The following is a 19,635-nucleotide window of genomic DNA, read 5'->3' on the forward strand; positions in this document are numbered from 1 at the left end:
TAGGGAAGTTCGCTGATGACTGCAGTGTTCAGCGCCATTCACAACTCCTCAGATACTGAAGCAGTCTATGCCCACATGCAACAAGACCTGGATGATGCTTGGGCTGATAAGTGGCAGCTATTATTTATGCCACAGTAATGCCAGGCATGACTATCTCCAACAAGCGAGAGTCTAACCACCACCCTGGGCATTCAGTGGCATTACCATTGCTGAATCCCCCACCACCACCACCCTGCAGGGGTGGGGGGGAGGCAGGGTCACCATTGACCAGAAACTTAAAACTGGACCAGCCACATACTGTGGCAACAAGAGCAGATCAGAGGTTGGGTATTCTGTGGCAAGTGTCTCACCTCCCGACTCCCCAAAGCCTTTCCACCATCTACAAGGCATAAGTAAGGAGTGTGAGGGAATACTCTCCACTTGCCTGGATGAGTGCAGCTCCAACAACACTCAAGAAGCTTGACACTATCCAGGACAAAGCAGCCTGCTTGATTGGCACCCCATATACCACCTTAAACATTCACTCCCTCCACCACCAACATACCATGGCTGCAGTGTGTACTACCCACAAGATGCACTGCAGCAACTCGTCAAGGCTTCTTCAGCAGCACCTCCCATACCCACGACCTCTTCCACCTAGAAGGACAAGGGCAGCAGGTGCATGGGAATACCCCACCTCAAGTTCCCCACCATTCTGACTTAAGTATTTTGCCGATCCTTCATCGTCAGAGTCAAAATCCTGGAACTCCCTACCCAACAGCATTATGGGAGCACCTTCACCACACTGCGGTGGTTCAAGGCAGCAGCTCACCACCACCACCCTCAAGTACAATAAATGCTGGCCTTGCCTGTGACACCCACATCTCAAACTAATTTTAAAAACTGTTGTAACTAGCAGGATAGATGAGGAAGCAGCGCATTTAGATTTTTGGAAGGCATTTGATAAGGTGCTACAAAAAAAGTTAAGGCTCATGGGATTGGGGGTTATATACTAGCATAGATTAAAAATTGGTTAACGGACAGAAAACAGTAGGAATAAAGTCATTTTCAGGTTGACTGGTTGTAACTAGTGGGTTCTACAAGGATCAGTACTTGGGCCTCAGCTATTTACAATCTCACTGATTTGGAGGAGGGAACCAAATGGAATATATTCAAGTTTGCCGATAGAAAGCTAGCTAGGTGAGAATATAGATTGTGAAGAGGCTGCAAGGAGGCTTCAGGGGATAGACAGGTGAAGGTGTGGACAAGAACATGGGAAATGGAATTAAGGTGGAGAAATGTGAAGTTATCCACTTTGGTAGGAAAAATAGAAAAGCAGAGTTTTTTTTTTACATAAATGGAGAGAGATTGGGAAAATTGATGTTCAGAGGGACCTGGGTGTCCTTGTAGACAAATCACTGGAAGTTAATATGCAGGTACAGCAAACAATTAGGAAAACAAATACAGGTTGAACCCTGGTAATCCAACACCCGATGGTCCGGCACGAATTGAAACCGGCAGTCTTGTTAACGAACTCGATTTTGGGTTTGCAGCTTACGCAAAACTCAAATGTAGTAAGTAGTGAAGAGGATAACTTCAGGATGAATTTCAGGAGGAGAAAGCCAGACGGGTGAAAGGGACAGACACGCAGAAAAGCATACGGGGAGTTATTTACTTAACCTTCAGTGGTTTGGAATTTTCAATGGTCTGGCCCCGGCCTGGTCCCGAGGGTGCCGGATTACCAGGGTCCAACCTGTAGCATGTTGGTCTTTATTACAAAAGGATTGGAGTACAAGAGTAAAGATGTCTTACTGTAATTATATGGGCCCTGCCGAGATCACAACTGGGGTACTGTGTAAAGTTGGTCTCCTTACCCAAGGAAGGATATACTTGCCATAGAGAAGTGCAAAAGGTTCACCAGACTGGTTCCTGGGATATTGTGGGGGGGGGGGCGCGAGGATTATCCTATGAAGAGAGATGGAGTAGACGAGTCCTATATTCTAGAGTTGGAGGTGATCTAATTAAAACATTAAAAATTCTTACAAGGCTTGACAGGGTAGATGCTAGGGAAATCTAGAACACAGGATCACAGTCTCAGAATAAGGGGTCGGCCATTTAGGATTGAGGAGAAATTTCTACCCGAGGGCTGTGGATGCTCAGTCATTGAATTTATTCAAGGCAGAGATCAATAGATTTTTGGATATTAAGGGATTGTTTTTTTTTGGGGGGGGGGGGGGGGGGGGGGGGGCGGTGGCACACACAGCCCAGGGAAGATAGTGCAGGAAAGTGGTGTGCTCTTACCAGGAACCAATATAGATCAGCAAGGACTGGGTAATGAATAGGACATGGGCAGCACAAAGAGAGCTGAAGATTAGAGAATGATGGGCTGTCAGCAAGGAAAACATTGGCATTATTGACAGAGGCAGTAGATGGGTCAAGAAGTGAAATAGAGCTTGGTTTTGTCAGTGTGCACATTGAAGCCAATTCTACATCTGTGGAAGTCACAAAGGGGCAATATGTGGAGGTGGAAGGAGCCCCAAGATAGAGCCTTGGGGAGGGAGGGTGGTGGGGAAGAAACCAAAAGTAAAAGGTGCAGAGGTGGGAAGAGAAACCATTTCCAGAGCTGCTCTGACAAGGGAATAGGTTAAGAGTAGAACCAAGCATGGCATTCCCTCTATGCAGGACAAGAGAGAAAGTGGAGTCAACTGTAAAATGCTGTAGAGGTTGAGGGGTGATCACCAGTTGGAGGTCATGTGACTTAGCTAAGTGGTTTTGGTGCTATGGAAAGCGCTTATGGGAGAGATGGAAACAGTTGCAGGAAAGTTGGGTATGAACATGAGATGACAACACATCAAGACTTGACATGGAGGTTGGTTATGGGGTGGTAGCTTGCAAGAGTGGTCAAGGATTGTTTTTTTTTTTTTAAATAAGGGCAATGGTGGTTTTGAAAAGAGGGGGATAGTTCCCAAGGAGAGGGAGCCATTCACAGTAGCACAGGGGTAAGGAAGATCAGATGGCCAGCAGTTTATTGGGAATGGGAACAATGTGGGTCTCATGGCTGAAATGATCTTGGAGGCCATGAGGAAAGATGGGAGAGATTCTAGGACTATCTTCTAGTTGCTCATTAATTGCACTGCTCTAGTGTGGGTAGTTCCCCTGCCATTGTTCTATTCAACTTTGGCATCCAGAATGTCAGACTACAGTAGACTAGCACCTCTATTGTAAAATGGGCTTGGTCTCACCATTTGAAACAGTTCCAACACCGTCCCCCCACAAATCAGTTGCTACTAGTGAAGATAGTCCAAACTTCAAGGTGAGGTCACTTAGATCATGCACAATACACAAGTAATGGATATCTAGCAGGCTGTTTGACCTACAGCTACCCACCAGAAAGTTTACTTAGTACATATTTGCACAGCTTGTCTGGTCAAGTCAGCCAATAAGATCACCATCACTCATTAGTCTTTAAATTCACCTCCCAGCCAAACTGTGCAAGGTGTTTAGATATTCCCATAATTAGCAGATGAACATCCATACATTTGATAGCAATGTGCCCTGCTCAGTAAGTAACTAAGCTTTGTCGAACAATAAGCCACTGAAGAGGTGCCATGTTAGTGAGCCATGAGAAAAGTATGCCTCCTTACATTCACAAGTACCCTTTCCCTTAAAATGAAGAATTCTCATCCCTAAAGAAATTGAGTTTCCATTTATAAAATGGGTTGGAAAACCATTTACACAATTATCTGTCATTTTATTCATTGGATGAGTATCACTGGCAAGGCCAGTATTTATGGTCCATTCCTAGTTGTTTTGAGAAGGTGGTGGTTGGCCTTCTTCCTGAACCACTGGTAGCAGTTTGATACAAGCAGCTTGCTAGGCCATTTCAGTAGGCAGTTAGGTGTCAACCAGTTGACTTGAGCCATTGGCCAGACCACAACAGGATTTTGTTCCTAAAAAAGGTCAAACCAATTTAGTTTTTACAACAATGACAGCTTCAGGGTCAGTTTACTGATACCAACTTTTGATTATTTTTATACAAATTCTCAAAACTGCCATGTGGCATTCAAACTCACATCAGTAATGCAACCACTACTACTGTACCCACATGGTTTAAATTCTAGTCTTCAGAGAAGCAAGTTATTGAGAATGCTGACATATTGCTGTAATAACTGAGCAAGTTATTTTTAAAATTGGTTGTATTTATTATTTAGTTTTGTACACTGCTATACCTAGCTTTTACACTCCTAGCAACAGAGTATACAACATTACAATTTACATAGTTTGTAGGTGACTGCAATCCTTGGCTTTCATATTACTGTTTCTTCTGTCTCCTCCCAGATAGGGAGAGGGGCAACTGGTGATACAACACATCAGAACAGAACTAAAAACTTACAAGATAGTAAGTAGAGAACACCCTTGCACCCCACCCCCCAAACCTAGAGATTGGTTTCAACTCCCAATATACATCTAAATTTTGTACTGTTCCAATGTAATACAACTTCATTTGGTTCATAATTTAAAGTGGCAAAACTTCCAAATAGTTAAAATTTACCTATACAAATTCAAGTTTCCATTTTGAAAGTTCAGTTTTTAATCAAACAAAGCCATAATTAAAATGCAAAGACTTGCATTTGATTTTGCTCATATCAGATGCCATATATACCCAGAATGGTGGCTTTATCCTGTACATGCTACACAAATCATTTAGTTCAATAGTTAAGACTGTTTAATGAACAGCTATTGTAGTCAGGACTATATACACATACTACACATCAAGTGGTCTTCTCTCTCTCTACCTCCCTTTTAGTAGTTAAGCTGTGTAGAGACAAGTTTATGCAGTTTAATGTGAATTTCCCTTCAGAAAAAAATATTGTATCCAAGTTCCCAAAACACATTTTTGCTATAATTTGTAAAGTGCTGGTGGTGAGTACATGCACGAGGAAAAAAAACCACTATCTTGTAGAGTGGATATTTTGCCCTCAATAGTGAAGTTCAGGCATTTGTCAATTGACAGGATTAACACTTACTGCCCATGCAGTCAATGAATGCAATAAGGGGGAACCACACCAAAAAACAATCAAAATTTAAACATTCATGACTGGTAAATGGAAATCATGACAGTAGAAATTTTTTTAGGAATACAAGTTCACAAGTCTAGTCCAATTAATGCAACTTATGTACTAGCACATACTTGCCTATAAAAAAACCTGTAGATCATTCCAATTTGCTAGATCAAAATAACCTATGTTGATTAGAAGTTCAGAGTGCAAATTTAATATTTACATGCATTACTGTAAAAAGTGCATAAGCTAGAGTGCCTGAAGAAAAAATTCAACTCCAAGTACCATTAAACAATCATGCACTATATGGCACTGGAAGTTTCATTATTTCCCCCCACAAGACAAGTCCACATAAAACAATGTAGAAACTTGCAAGCAAAGTCTTGATAGGTTGGCTCTCATACTTCAGTCTTCCCATCAATCTTGCAGTACAAATACATGGATACCACCATTGCAGCAATCTGCAAAAATAATTTAAAAATTCAAGATACCCAACAAATGTAATTAGTGCAAACACAGCAAGCCAAACTTGTGGCTGCTCAATGATTATATTTAGGGTTATGGAACTTCATTGCCAACAAGTTACATCTTTTCTCTGCTGGTACCCTCCTAAAGGCCATCCAGTTGAACAGTTAACATTCAAGTGCATCTGCAAACTCTAAACCAAAGGCCAATAAGTTTACACTGCTTGGTGCTGTGACTTTAGGCAAGAGGTCAAAGTCACTGCACAGTCAATCATTCAGCCAACCCTGCTTATGTCACCATTCAAGTTGGAGGTTACTTTGATATGCACATTTGGCAAGTTCATAGCTTTTGGCTAAGTGAGGGGCTGGCTCTGGAATGTAGTTAGTCACAACCTTACAGTATTATGCAAATTAAATACTTAAAAATACCACTCATTATTCCATAGGTACAAGCCTATTTAGATGATCTAAAACAGTCTGCTTTGGCAAGATTTACAAGTACAGAGTTTCCATTTCTGAACATTTGAGTTTAGAACAAAGCATCTTACCTCTAGTGCACAGATCCCTGCTGCAATCCCACCAACAATGTTAGCATTCTCCTTCAAAATGTCAAAAAGTTGACGAAAACATCCCTAAACAGAAAGTTTTGTTGTTAAATGGGCATTATAGCACAACCATTATTAATGGAGCAAGAATAAAAAAAAATCATACCTGTATTTGGCTTGTAGCTGCTGCAGTCTCATTACAAGTACTTGAATTTGAATTGCAACAGAATGGTGGAAAGTTGTGGTTATTATTGAAGTAATAGGAATCAGAAAAATCTGTGTAGTTGGTAAAGCCACAACATTTCAGCTGCAAGGGAGGGAAAAAGATACTGAGCAGAGGTACAATTCCCACATTAAGCTTTAGAGATACTTCTTCCAAGAGTATAATTAGACATGGGAGCTTTGAGGTTACGAAGTTAGAACACAAATCTGATGGTCTTCCAGGCTCCCCAAGCTACATCTCATTAGAACATTTCAGGCCATCTCCCCTCTACACAAAGTTCTACACTCCATTACCCCATCGTTTCCAAGTTCCACTGATTATGCCTACCCTAAAAAAAGTCTCAATTGCGAGTCCTTTTCTCAACTTCATCCCACCTTAGTGATCACCTCTGGTCTTCCATGCCTGCACACCAACTGCTCAACACCAGGCTCTTCCTTGATCCCTGCTTCGTCATTGGAGATTGATTTTTAACCAGCCATTACATTTTGTAGTCTGAACATCCTCCCTAGACCCTTCAGCTGCAACTTCCCTTCCTGCTTTTAGGCTCCAACTATTAGCTTTCCTTTGGTTCTGCATGCAATTCCACCCCCTGCCCAATCCCCTACCAAACATTGGAGACATCTTGAGGATACTAGAACTGCAAGACTAAAATTAGTTTTGAACTTTTCCTACTTTTAGGATTCATGCAGTATATGCAGATACATGCCTCAATTCAGTGAACATTATGGGCTTATAAAAAAGATGTTCTCTCCCTCCACCACCCAATAGAGATTACAGCACAGAAGACCATTTATCCAATCATGCTTCTGCTGGCACTAGCTTGTCAAATCCCATTTCCCCACCCTTTTATATTCAGATACTATCCAATTTACTTTTAGTTATAGTATACAACAGGGTATGTCTTAGCCACAGGGGATAAAGCATTCCATGTTCTATATGGAGGGGAGCTCATGTTAGTTGTAAGTGAACTCTCCAAGTCCACTGGAGATTTAAGTTCAGCCAACAGAAGACCCATTTCTAGAGCATAGAAACAAGAGTAGGTCATTCAGCTCCATAAGCCTGTTCTGCCATTCAATGAGATCATGGCTGATCCGGGTAATTATCAATTAGTTTAGATTGCAGAGGGGCAGTTGAGACCAAGTGGAAATTTATAGCCTCACTTGTCATCTACAATGGAAGGGAACAATTACTTCTTTCATTGTAGTATTCCAGATGCCAGTCACGTCTTTTTGTCTTCCATAGTCACTCTTCAATACTGGTACAACCCACGCTCGAAGAACACTTTCTGCCTACAAAAAAAAAAAGGTTACTTGAAGCCTTCAAAAGTAGACATGGTGGCAGTTATCAAGTGGAACCGAGAATGACAAAACAAAAAAAGCAGTCAGCTCCTAGACCAAGTCAAATGAGTTAAACAGTCTTAATCTAGTGCATAGTAGGCTCAAGCACTCCTGGTCACTTATATTGCAGGTCTTAATCCCTGTGAAGAAAGCTCATGCAGCAGCACCATTAGTGGAAAATCATCAATAAAAATCCAAACATTACCATTAAATCCAGTATAACCAACTATAGGTTAATTGCAGGGCAGATTTGATATGCAAATTCACAAATTAAAGTGACAATTTACACCATTACAGTCTTGCTTGTTAATCACATTTATTTGACTGCTTGCTTAATACTTATTCCAATAAGTTCAGAAACAGTAGTGCTGCCACATCAGGCACATGCCATTTATATCCCACTTGAACTGAAACTAACAGATTGGGCTTCCAAACTTGAATTATGTCTTGAGAAAACATTTAGCTGTGCAACACTAGGTGAATTGCTGCTAGTAGGAATAATTGAAGGCAATTAATTATGTTTGTAGACTGAACTGATTTTTCATAATGTACTGTTACCAATGTTAAATGTAGCAATATGGAGTTAAATGCAACTTGGGTATCCTGCATAATTCATTGTACAGTTAGATAACAGTAGATAACAGCTTTTATACTTACAAAGGAAGAATACACCAAAGCCACAACAGCAGCAGCAATCTCAGCAATAAAGATGATCAGAACAATGGCAAAGAACTAGGAAGATGAAAACAAAATTATTATCAGCTGCTCATACAAAAAAGTTGTATCATGACAGACCTCAAAACAGCTCAAATTAAAACTGCTCAAGTTATGCTGGTATACCCAAGGCCACCAGTTATTTTATTCAAGCTAGAATAGCCCTCATGGCACATTTTGCTGATTGAGGTGCTGCTTTACATAGTAGCTGGTTGGGTTATTCCATTTGACTTGCTATACATTAAATGAAGTGTTCCCAAAATGGACACTGAATAGAGGCATGCAGATACACGAGTTCAGTTCAATGCAAGTACCTGAGATACCATCACATTGCTCAAGTTAGTGTTCTTTAATAGGAACAGGAAGAGGCCATTAAGCCTGTTCCACTGTTCAATTAGATCAAGACAAATCTGTACCTTCTATTCCAGCCTCATGAAGTAAAGGTCAACATTCAATTAGGCTTTTTGTACCCATGCACTAGCATTGTGATCTGACATCTAAACTGCCTTCAGTTTAGTACTTCAGAAAATATCCTTGCATGACCTTACTTTCCCCACATACCAGTTTTGCCTACTCAGCATTTTGTACATACCAGTATTAACAGACACTTGCTTTCCTTCTGTGCTCCACAACATCCCAAAAATCCAATGAGAACTAACACAGCACCAATTGCTATGCAGAAGTAACCAACGTTGACAAATTGCATTGCTTGAGAAGATATAGGGCCAATAACTTTTAAGAAAGAGCTTCCATCCACGCTAACCCATATTCCGACACCCAACAGAGCTCCACCAGCAATCTGAAGGAGGAATGAAACAAGACATTAACCACCATCAAAAACTTGGCACGAAAATCAACAGGTCTACAAATGACAAGAATACTGCAGATGCTGGAAATATGAAATAACAAATGCTAGGTTAGTTAGCATCTGTGGAGAAACAGAACTAACATTTCAGGTTGATGACCTGTCATTCAGATTCTGGCAAGTGGTCATCAACCTGAAATGTTAACAGGTCAGGCAGTATAAGTTGAGTATTTCCATCATTTTCAGTTTAATACAAAGGACAACTCATGCAAGAGTTAATTAAAATTAAGCTTTTTAAAATCTCAAGTTCAAGTAGTCAAATTTATATAGTAAAGGAGACATTGACTGCGTCAGAAGTTCACCACCCACACACGCCTCCAAGCCAAAAACTATGAACTCACCTCATGTCGCCAGAGCTTTGGACTCGCAGTCCTGGGCCTGCAGGTGTATGCCTGCATGAAGGCCCACACATCCCAGGGGCACATGTGGTTCACAAGCATCTCTGGATCACATGGGCCAGGTCAAAATGATAAATGGGTATTTCAATTATGCTTAGAGAGTCCATTGACAGAATCCTCATAAGCATGATAAAAATCACCTAAAATAAAATTTCATAAAACTGAAATAAAAGACAATTAAAAACCATTTAATAAAAAATTTTAAATGGACAAAATTTACCTGAACTAATTTTAAATGCAAGAGAATGTTTAAATAATTAACATTTATTTTAACCCTCATGCTAGCAAAAAGGACTTGCACTTGCTTTTACTAGGAGTAAGGGTTTTGTGGGCAATTGCTGGGCAGTAGTTGCCAAATAGCCCAACTCTGCACTAGCACAAGTGAATTTACAGCAGATGTGGTGGATCTGTCCAAGCAAAAAAACTTGACAGATTGCAAGTTCTGGGTTTTTGTGCATGTGCATCACATGCAGAAACCCAGAACTTGCAGGGCCATTCACAGCACCTGAGTGTATGCAGTCATAGGCCTTGTAAAATCTGGGCCAATATATCACCAAGAATTTGAAACATGGGCTATTTATTCATTGGAGCAAACTTTTTTTTTTTTTTTTTAATAAATTCATGCCACCTGTCTAGCACTGTTCATGTCCTCACAGTACAAAGTGCTGTTGTAATGTAGGCAAATGCAGCCAATTTGGACAAAACAAGGGGTCCCATAAAAAGTTGAGATTTGTGACCAGATTATAGTCGGTTTAGTGGTGTTGCTTGCATGATAATGTTGATCACTCCTGCTCTCCAACTGCCAGCTGAACAGGCAGATAGGGACTTAGTTAACTTCTTATCCAAAAGACAGCACTTCCAATAGGGTAGCACTAATGTGCCAGCCTACATTACATGCTCAAGTCTTTGGAATGGGGCTTTGGGCAATTTTGTTTGTACAACCAAGTGATATGATGGGTGCCTGAATCAATGTGTTAATCCAAATGAGCCAAGGTACACAAAAATGGGAAGATTGTTCCCTCTTGCTTTGGACTTCAGAAATAAGTTTGCAAGAAGATTAAAATGGTGATCAAATAAAGTTCATAAGCTTCAAGTATGGCAATAGCAGTACAATTGCATGAAAATATGTTAAACTTCATATCCTAGGCCACATCCGAGTCCAAATTATTCCTACATTTGTAAGAGACAGAATTTGTAAGAGACAGAATAATCACAAGATTTCAACTACCCCCCAAAAAACTGGCAAGTGGAGGTAGTGAAGGGGGAAAAGGAATGGAGTTAACAGTATGTCCAGGACTCTTACCCAGTATGCAAGAAGCCAGAGGAATCACTAATGGATTTAGTAATGGGAAACAAACCAGAGCAGACAAGCAAGCATAGAGGAACATCTATGCAATGGTGATCATAAGGTTTAAAACAATGATTGAGACACAAGCAAGACAAAGACCAAAGTAAATTGGAATAAAGTTAATGTTGAAAATAAAAGCCAATTTTGGAGGAGATGAGAATGGAATTTGAGACAATGGGAACTATTTCAATAGAGTTTGGACAAATATATTCCACTAAAAAACAACAAACTAGCCAATAATGAAATGCCATGGATGAAGACAGTCAACATTGTTTTATGAAAGGGAATAGTGTTTGACAAACTTAGAATTGAGGGTGTAGCTAGCAGGGTATAAGGAGGAAACCAATGGATTAGTTTTGGGATTTTTAAAAAGGCATCCAATAAGGTGCCATGCAAGATTAGGGGTCATGGATTGCAGGCAATATTAGCACAGATTGAGGGTTAAGAGTAGGAATAAACAGGTCATTTTTGGGTTGGCAGGCTGCAACTAGTGGGGTGCTGCAAGGATCAGTGCTGGGGCCTCAGCTAATGTATCCAAGTTTGTTACAAAGCTAGGTGGGAAAGTAAGCTATGAGATGCAAAGAGATATAGATAGGTTAAGTAAGGTGGCAGATGGAGTATAATGTGGGAAAATGTGAAATTATCCATTTTGGTAGCAAGAATAGAAAAGCAGAATACACTTTAAAGGTAAGACTAGTAAATGTTGGTATGCAGAGGGATTTGAGTGTCCTCATACATGAATCAAAGTTAACATGCAGGTACAGCAAGCAATTAATTAGGCAGGCAAATGATGTTAGCCTTTATTGCAAGGGGGTTAGAGTACAAGAGCAAGGAAGGCTGGTTGCAATTATATAGGGTCTGGAGACCACACCTGGAGTAGTGTAGAGAGTTTTGGTCTTCTTAAGGCAGGATATACTTGCCTTTAGAGGGGGTGCAATGGAAGTTCACTAGATTGATTTCTGGGATGAGAAGGTTGTCCTATGAGAAGAGATGGAGTAGAATGGGTCTAGTGTGTATCTGGAGTTTCAGAGTGAGGGGTGATCTCATTGAAATGTACAAAATCCTTAAGAGGGCTTGACATATCAAGGGGGTGGCCATTTAGGACCAAGCTGAGAAATTTCTTCACTCAGGTTGTGAATCTTTGGAATTCTCTACCCTGAAGGGCTGTGGATGCTCAGAGGTCAGGTATATTCAAGATGAAGGGAATCAAGGGATATGGCAGGAAAGGAGGTCAAAGATCAGCTGTGGTCTTATTGAATGGCAGAGCAGGCTTGAGGGGCCATATTGCCTACTCCTGCTCCTTGTGTTCTCAAGACAAGAAAGGAATGACAAAGGGAATATGCAGAGATTAGCAAAAAAGTCAAAAAACAATTAGGAAAGCAGAGTGGAACTCCAAAATTAAAATCATGAAGAAACAAAGAACTAAAGTATTCTACAGAAAAAAAACACAGGATAGGGGTAGCACCACTAAGGGATGCACAAGACAAACTCACAGGTAATGACAGAAATATTCAATAGTTACTTACCAAGGAAACCAACAAGGTGAGCACAGCATTATTTTATATATTTTTTTTGATGGGGCAGGAAGGCAATAGAGGGGCAGGAAGGCAATAGATAAATTAACATCCTTGGGTCTGGATGGATTGCTTCACTGCATATTAGCGTGTTGAGGGGGGAGGGGAGAGAAGGAGATATAGCAGGAGGCATTACTACATACAGTATAACAATTCATTAGAAAGGACATCATGCTAGAGGACTGGCAGACAACTACTGTTATTACTATATTTTGATTTAAGCCCAGGGAACTAGACCAGTTAGCTTAATGTCAGTGGCAGGAACAATAATTGAATCTTTACTCAAAAGATGCAATAGAAAAAATTATATTTTCAGTTTCTAGAAAGAGTAGTCAGCATAGATTTCAAAAAGGAAGGTCATGCTTGACCAAACTTTGTATAATTTGAAGTAGTAACAGTAGACAAGGGTAATTCATGACCTAAGGTTAGAGTATGTGGATTCAAGGACAGGTAGCAGAAGAGGGTCAGGATTACAAGTAGCTCCTGAGGCTAGCAAAAAAGTGGAAGTGGTGTTCCACAAGGATCAAGACTGGTGACCACTGTTTTAAACATTAATTGAAAGTACACTTTCAAAATACAAGAAAATTTTGATAAACTTGCAGAATGGTGTAATTGGCAAATTAATTTTAATATAGATGGTGCATTTTGGTAGCAAGAATGAGGAGACAACATACTGCTTGGATAACAAGAGCCTGAATGGGGTAGAGGAGAAAAGGAACCTGGGGTACAGATGCACAATAACAAAGTAGCAATGCAAGTTAATAAGGTCAAAGAAAAAGCAAATCAAGCACGGACTCATTTCTAGAGGGATAGAACTTAAAAGCAAAGTTAAACTTGTCAAATCTTGGTTAGAACACAATTGAGTACTGTACTATGCACAGTTCTGGTCTCTATTATAAAAAAGGCATTGGAAATGGTGCAAGAAGATTCAGGAGGATACCAGAACTGAAGATTAGGAAAGGCTGAGGGGTGACCCGGTAAGCAATCTTTAATAGGATAGACAATGTTTCATCTTGGGAAGATTCCAAAACTAGATGTCATAAATACAAGATAGTAGATAGTCACTAATAAATTCAGGAGAAACTTCTTTACCCAGACAGTGGAACATGCTACCACAAGGAGTAGTTGAGGCAAATAGCATAGATGATTTAAGGGGAAGTTGGATAAGCAAAAGGGAGAAAGGAATACAAAGATATGCTTTGATGAAGTAGGATGAGAGGTGGCTTGTGTGGAGCATAATGGGCCAAATGGTCTATTTGTGCTGTACACTCAATGCAATATCAAAACCAAATACAAAAGTTTGACAATAATCAGTAGGAGGATTTGCAAGAAGTTTACTCCACTTTAGCCAAGATACCATAAAACAAGATACCTTAAATTACATTGAGCACAGTAATAATGCAAGGGCTTAACATTTAAGACTAATCTAGCACTGAAGCTATCCGCTGTATAAAGTCAGCCTATTATTATTAAATACTTTGTTAACGTCTACATGAAGAGCTCAAGGAAAAGAAAGTTGAGGCACATGCCAATAAGCTACCTATTAAATGCATTATAGGTTGTGGGCACATTTATTTAAACTCAATTATGTACTCTAGTCTGTTTTATAAAAAAGTGTTAGTATATACTTACAAAGATGGCAAGATTGAATAGGATCATCATAACCTTCACAAATGTAAAGCACCCCATTTTCACTTGAAAAGCAAAGGCCTACAAAAAAAGTACTCTTGTTAGCCATTGAAATTCTAAATTATAGATGAAAGCCTCTGTTCATTAGTTCAACCATCTAGAAAGACCAAGTTCCCCTTCTACTGAAACATCAAATGGTTTACATTGTCAGGCTTTAATCTCCACAACTCTTCCTGAAGATTCATTATGTATTGATTACTGTGTGAAGAGCTTCTAGATATCAGACTTAAGTTTACTTTACTACATGAACCCACATTCACATATTTCAATATAATCTCAGATGGCTGGCAAGACTGAAGATAAAGTTTCTCTAGTCTTTCCTTGTTGTCAGATATCACAACACAAGGGACAACAGTTATGGTTTAGTTATTTCAGTAGCCACAAGGCTCAATTACTAAAGTTTGAGCAGGACTCAGACTTGCACTGTTAAGTTCAGCATTCTATTAGTTTTGTTGATTGTGGACCTGTTGAACAAGTCCAAGATTGAAGTCACACCAAGATTGGGATGCACAACTCCATCTTCAGCTAATGCAACACCATTCCCATCACCCATGTGAACACATGTAAAGTAAAGCTCAGAATGCAGCCATTTGGCCAGTCAAGCCTATGCCAACTCTGCAAGAGCACCTCAGCTAGTCCCACATCCCCACCCTTTCCCCATTGCCCTGCAAATGTTTCTCAGGTACTTATCGCTGCTATTAAAAAGGAGTTGGATGAGTCTGCCTCCACCACCCTGTCAGGCAGTGCATTCCAGATCTTAACCACTTGCTGAGTAAAGGTTTCTTATGTCACCTTTGGGTCTTTTGCCAATCACCTTAAAATCAGTGTCCCTGGTTCTCAACGCTTCTGCCAATGGAATAGTTTCTTGATCTACTCGTCCAGACCCCTCATTATTTTGAGCACCTCTAGCAAATCCTCAGTCTCTTCTGCTCCAATGAGAACAACCCCAGCTTCTCTAGTCTATCCACATTAATAAAGTCCCTCATCCCTGGAATCATTTTTGACCCTCTCCAAGGCTTTCACATCCTTCCGAAAAGTGTGGTGCCCAGAATTGACAATTGAGGCCAAACCAGTGTTTTTTTTATAAAACGTGCATCATAACTTCCACACTTTTGCACTCCTACCTCTATGAAGCCCAGGATCCCTCAAGCTTTAACTGCTTTCTCAACCGATCCCATCACCTTCAATGATTTGTTTACATTTACCCCCACATATTTGTCCAGTTTCTGAACAGCCTCCAAAAGTACCTATTTGGCATCATATGCAAGTTTGGGCAAGGTGCCATGGAGTTTCTGCATGCAAACATTATCTAAAGTGTAAACAGTAGGGGTGCATAAAAACAGATTTCCAAGGGCAAAAAGAGGCTATCCCTCAACTTGACAACTCCCAACAGGAGTTTAAACCTACATTTCACTAATTCAAGGTTTACTCCAATTCCCCATAACCAAGTTTGATAAATAAGCCCTTTAAAAAAAAAAAAATTGTCGAGTCCACATTGTACAGCTCACTAGTCCATTTAAGATGTCTTCAGTCAAACTGGATCTTCCTTTTCTGAAGCAAGATTGACTGCAGTTTGAGGTTATTACTAATTGATCCAATTACATTTTAGATGATGGAACTTAACTCTTCAACCGAGGGGAATGAGTTGGAGACAAGTTCATAACCTGGTAAAGCCTACACCGCGAGTAGGCTCTCTTGAGCAAGTCTCCCAGCGAGTAGGCTCTCTTGAGCAAGTCTCCCAGTCTGTCTAGTTTAACAAATGGTGCCAGGCACTGACTGCTGCATTTTTGCCCATACCTTTGAAGTGCTGTCGTCCTTATATTAATTTATTTAGGTGGGCCCACTGATAAAGGAACGGTAGTATATGTCCAAGTCAGGATAGCGCCCGACTAGAGAGAGAGCGAGAGAGAGAGAGAGTCCATGATCTTGCTGCTCAGCCTTCTTGATTTGGTGAGTTGCTGCAGTACACGGCAGGCTACACTGCACCAGGTGGCTATGGAGTCGAGTGGCAGGTGTACGATCCAGCTTCTAGTATTGATAGTGGAGCGCATCTCGAGCAATTCAATCACTCCTGACTGGAGTCTCGCTTCACAACGTTTGTAACATTTAACATTGTGCGACAGAAAGCTAGTTTGCATCTGTTTTTCCACTTAATTACAAATTATTTGCTGCACTCAATGAACTCTCCATGGATGTGTTTGGCAAGACTTTTTCCATATTTGCGTACGTCAGTCATGAAAGTGAAAACTTCGCTTCCCCAATTGTCAGTTACATTACTTCTGAGCGCAGATTTTCGCGACCATTTCTTTCAGCAATTAACACAGGTGACGAGGGAAACCGTTGTGTAGGAGAAACTTGAGCCAAACATTCCCAGAAGTCGAAATGGCGGGAGTAGCGAGCTGGCGCGACTCGGATTGTTCACGGGCATCGACCGCACAGCTTCAGGGAACGGAGAGAGAGAGAGTTTCTAAACCGTCTCAGGCTACGATACATTCTAGCGTTTCTAGAGTAGCGAACCAATTGCATTTTGTTTGCTAAAATGACAACAACCTCCTTTAATCCGGTTTGCAAAGACGGGAGGAGCCCACCCTTCCGCAAAGGCAACTTAATGCTTTAGTCAGAGCTAGTCTGCTACAGGGAACGTTGCACATCGCCAACTGAGCAAGGTCTAAAACGATGCTGCCTCCCATTAGTTGTTCTACATTGTAAAGAACTTTTGCGGGGGAACCACTTACACTAGCTCCAGGCAAGATTGTTGAAAAGTAAATACAAGCTTAGTGGATACAATAAAGGCAATAAATGCTGGTTAAATTCAGACCATTTAACACTTGAATCGAGGGCACTTTCACACAATGCCCCTGTTGCACGTCAGAGGGAATTCAAACACCGAGTGGGACTTTAAACAAAGACTAAAAGCCATTGCACTGGCGAGTTTCAGCATTTAGAAACAGCTCATGTACAAGGCGCGACTTTAAGTTCTCTCTAACACCGCGCACAAGAGTTTAAAAGTCAGCTTTTGACAGGCTAAAGCATTACAAAAATAGTCAACGTTTTAAATTTAAGTTACGAAAACCAGTTAAAAGCCACTCTGCTCTAAATTTGTAAAAAAAAAGTTTAGAAATACCAGTATTTGGGAACATACCTTTATTTAGAATACTTTGAGTACGGTTTAACTAACAGACGGAGCACACAATTAAGTCACCCCTTCGATTTTAAGAAACAACAACTGCTTGTCCAGGAGCAGCAGACGCCTCACCTGTTGACTGACATCACATTTAAAAAGGTGGTGAGGTTTTAGGTCGTGATTTAATTTGACATCATTTTTAACCAATTGCCATCGGAAGTGGGTTGGACCTACTTGAAAAAGCAGGTTAGGTTACATACTGGTACAAGTGAGGGGGTTGGGGCCTTTTGAAGGTGATAGAAAGACTGACCATGAGGCAAACCCTGACGTTACATCTTTTGTATGACTCACAGAAAATGTTTAAATGTAGAATCCATTAACTCGTCATAATGAACCGTTTAAGTGTACTCTTAATTGGGTGCTTAAACAAATTGTCTGTAAATTAATAAAACTTTAAATAAATCAAACTTTAAATAAATCTTAACATTAAATTTTAATTTTGTTGTCCGACCGTTTAAGTGTATTGCAAATTGGTTTCCTTACGTCTGAAACTACTTCACGCGGTTATGGTAACATTTATCGTTTTTCTTTAAAAACCTCAAGCTGCTTTTTACTTGATGGTTATACTTAAGTTACAAAACGAGGTAAAGAAACTTAGTTATTTTCCCAGATAACCCCCTTCATCGTGGATTCTAGCTAACCATTTGACAAAGTTTACTTCCTGCAAAAGAAGTGCTAGAAAAGTCCAGAATGGCTATCTAACTTCATGCCTTACATCATGCCTCCGAGAGTAGTTGTCTTCCTTGACACAGTGCTTCCATGGGCCTAATAGTTCAGCGATCTTCATGTTTCAACAGTTCCAAAGCTTTCACACTCTAGTGTTCAACTATCTCTATTTGTACTTATCCATGTAGCCCACAATCCTTTTCTTAATGAGCCATTCATTCCTCTTTTTTAATGTGTTAATTGACACATTAACTGCTTCAGCTGGGTGTGCTCTTTTGGATTGGGTGGATTTTTTTATTCTAGTGGGGGGTCCTCTTTTTGTTGAAACAATTAACTGTAAATTAACAGAACTTTAAATAAAACTTATCAAATCAAATTAAAATTACATTGGCCGGGGTGATGATGCACTCCAGTCCCCGTGGCACCCACCGGTCACGGAAGGCCTCGTGCGTGCTGGCGGACACCGCGTGCTCCATCTCCAGGGCCACCCGGGCGCGAACATAGCCGCAGGAGAGAGGCAGGCAATCGGGCCGAATGACCCCCTCGACTGCCCGCTGCCTGGACCTGTTAATGGCCACTTTGGCCTGGCCCTCTCTTTTCATTTGACCAAAAAACAAGTTCACAAATTAACTAACAAAAAAAAAACCCAATAACCCTTTTAAATAGCCCTCCACCAATCAAATTAAAATTTGGTTGTCCAGATTAATTATGCACTCCAGTCCCCGCGGCGCCCACCGGTCACGAAAAAGCTCGAGCGTGCCGGCGGACACCGCGTGCTCCATCTCTAGGGCCACCCGGGCGCGAACATGGCCACGGAAGAGGGGGAGGCAATCCGGTCGGACGACCCCCTCGCTCGCCCGCTGCCAGGACCAATTAATGGCTTTCTTGGCCAGGCCCAGGAGCAGTCCCACAAGGAGGTCCTCCGACCTGCCCGCTCCCCTCCGCACTGGGTGACCAAAGATCAGGAGCGTGGGACTGAAGTGCAGCCAAAAATTGAGGAGCAGCCCCTTCAAATAATGGAAGAGGGGCTGCAACCCCTCACAATCTATGTATATATGGAACACAGACTCCTCTAGGCCACAGAAAAGGCAGGCGGCCTGGGAGTCCATGAACCTGTTTAAAACTTTATTGCATGGGACTGCTCCGTGCAACATCCTCCAGGCCAAGTCCCCAATAGATAAAGGGAGGACTCCCGCATAGAGAGCCCTCCAATGAGGACCCCTGCCTCCGAAGGTTCAGCTGGGTGTATGTTCACAACGATATAGAGAGGGGAACACTCCTTATAGGGTCACAAAGTTAATGAAAATATGTACAGATGAGGCAGATTATTTGGCTGTTTAACTTATCACAACATTTGACATCCTTCTTGAATGACACCAAAGATTTTGCCTCCCAAGGGATCATATTAAACATCAATCACTCTTTTTATGAAATAACAACAGAAAATGCTGGAAAAACTCAGCAGGTCAGGCAACATCCGTGGAGAGAAATTTGAGTTGACGTTTCGGGTCGAACCCTTCTTCAAAACTGGAAAGAAGATGTGCTCGCTGACATCGTCCTGAACTTTCCTTTAACTAATTTGTAACTAT

The 19,635-nt window shown here is 41.0% G+C and overlaps 1 protein-coding gene across 2 annotated transcripts; it reads right to left on the reverse strand.

Annotated features, from left to right (window-relative positions):
- Nucleotides 1–4,157: 4,157 nt before the first annotated feature.
- On the reverse strand, nt 4,158–18,202 carry tspan1 (tetraspanin 1). Of its 2 annotated transcripts, none has more exons than XM_085983006.1 (8): nt 18,096–18,202; nt 14,140–14,217; nt 8,915–9,121; nt 8,266–8,340; nt 7,462–7,560; nt 6,215–6,355; nt 6,052–6,135; nt 4,158–5,500 (listed from the first exon to the last, which is right to left on the reverse strand). In XM_085983006.1, exons 1-8 carry the CDS (start codon nt 18,165–18,167, stop codon nt 5,438–5,440), a joined length of 819 nt encoding a protein of 272 aa, XP_085839132.1. In that variant the 5' UTR covers nt 18,168–18,202; the 3' UTR covers nt 4,158–5,437. The 2 variants fall into 2 exon arrangements, with proteins under 2 accessions (XP_085839132.1, XP_085839133.1); XM_085983007.1 differs by lacking the exon at nt 18,096–18,202 and adding an exon at nt 17,339–17,488.
- Nucleotides 18,203–19,635: the final 1,433 nt, after the last annotated feature.

This window comes from Somniosus microcephalus, chromosome 3, assembly GCF_052327205.1.
Source record: "Somniosus microcephalus isolate GS21.2 chromosome 3, FLI_Smic_1.0, whole genome shotgun sequence".
Lineage (NCBI taxonomy): Eukaryota > Metazoa > Chordata > Chondrichthyes > Squaliformes > Somniosidae > Somniosus > Somniosus microcephalus.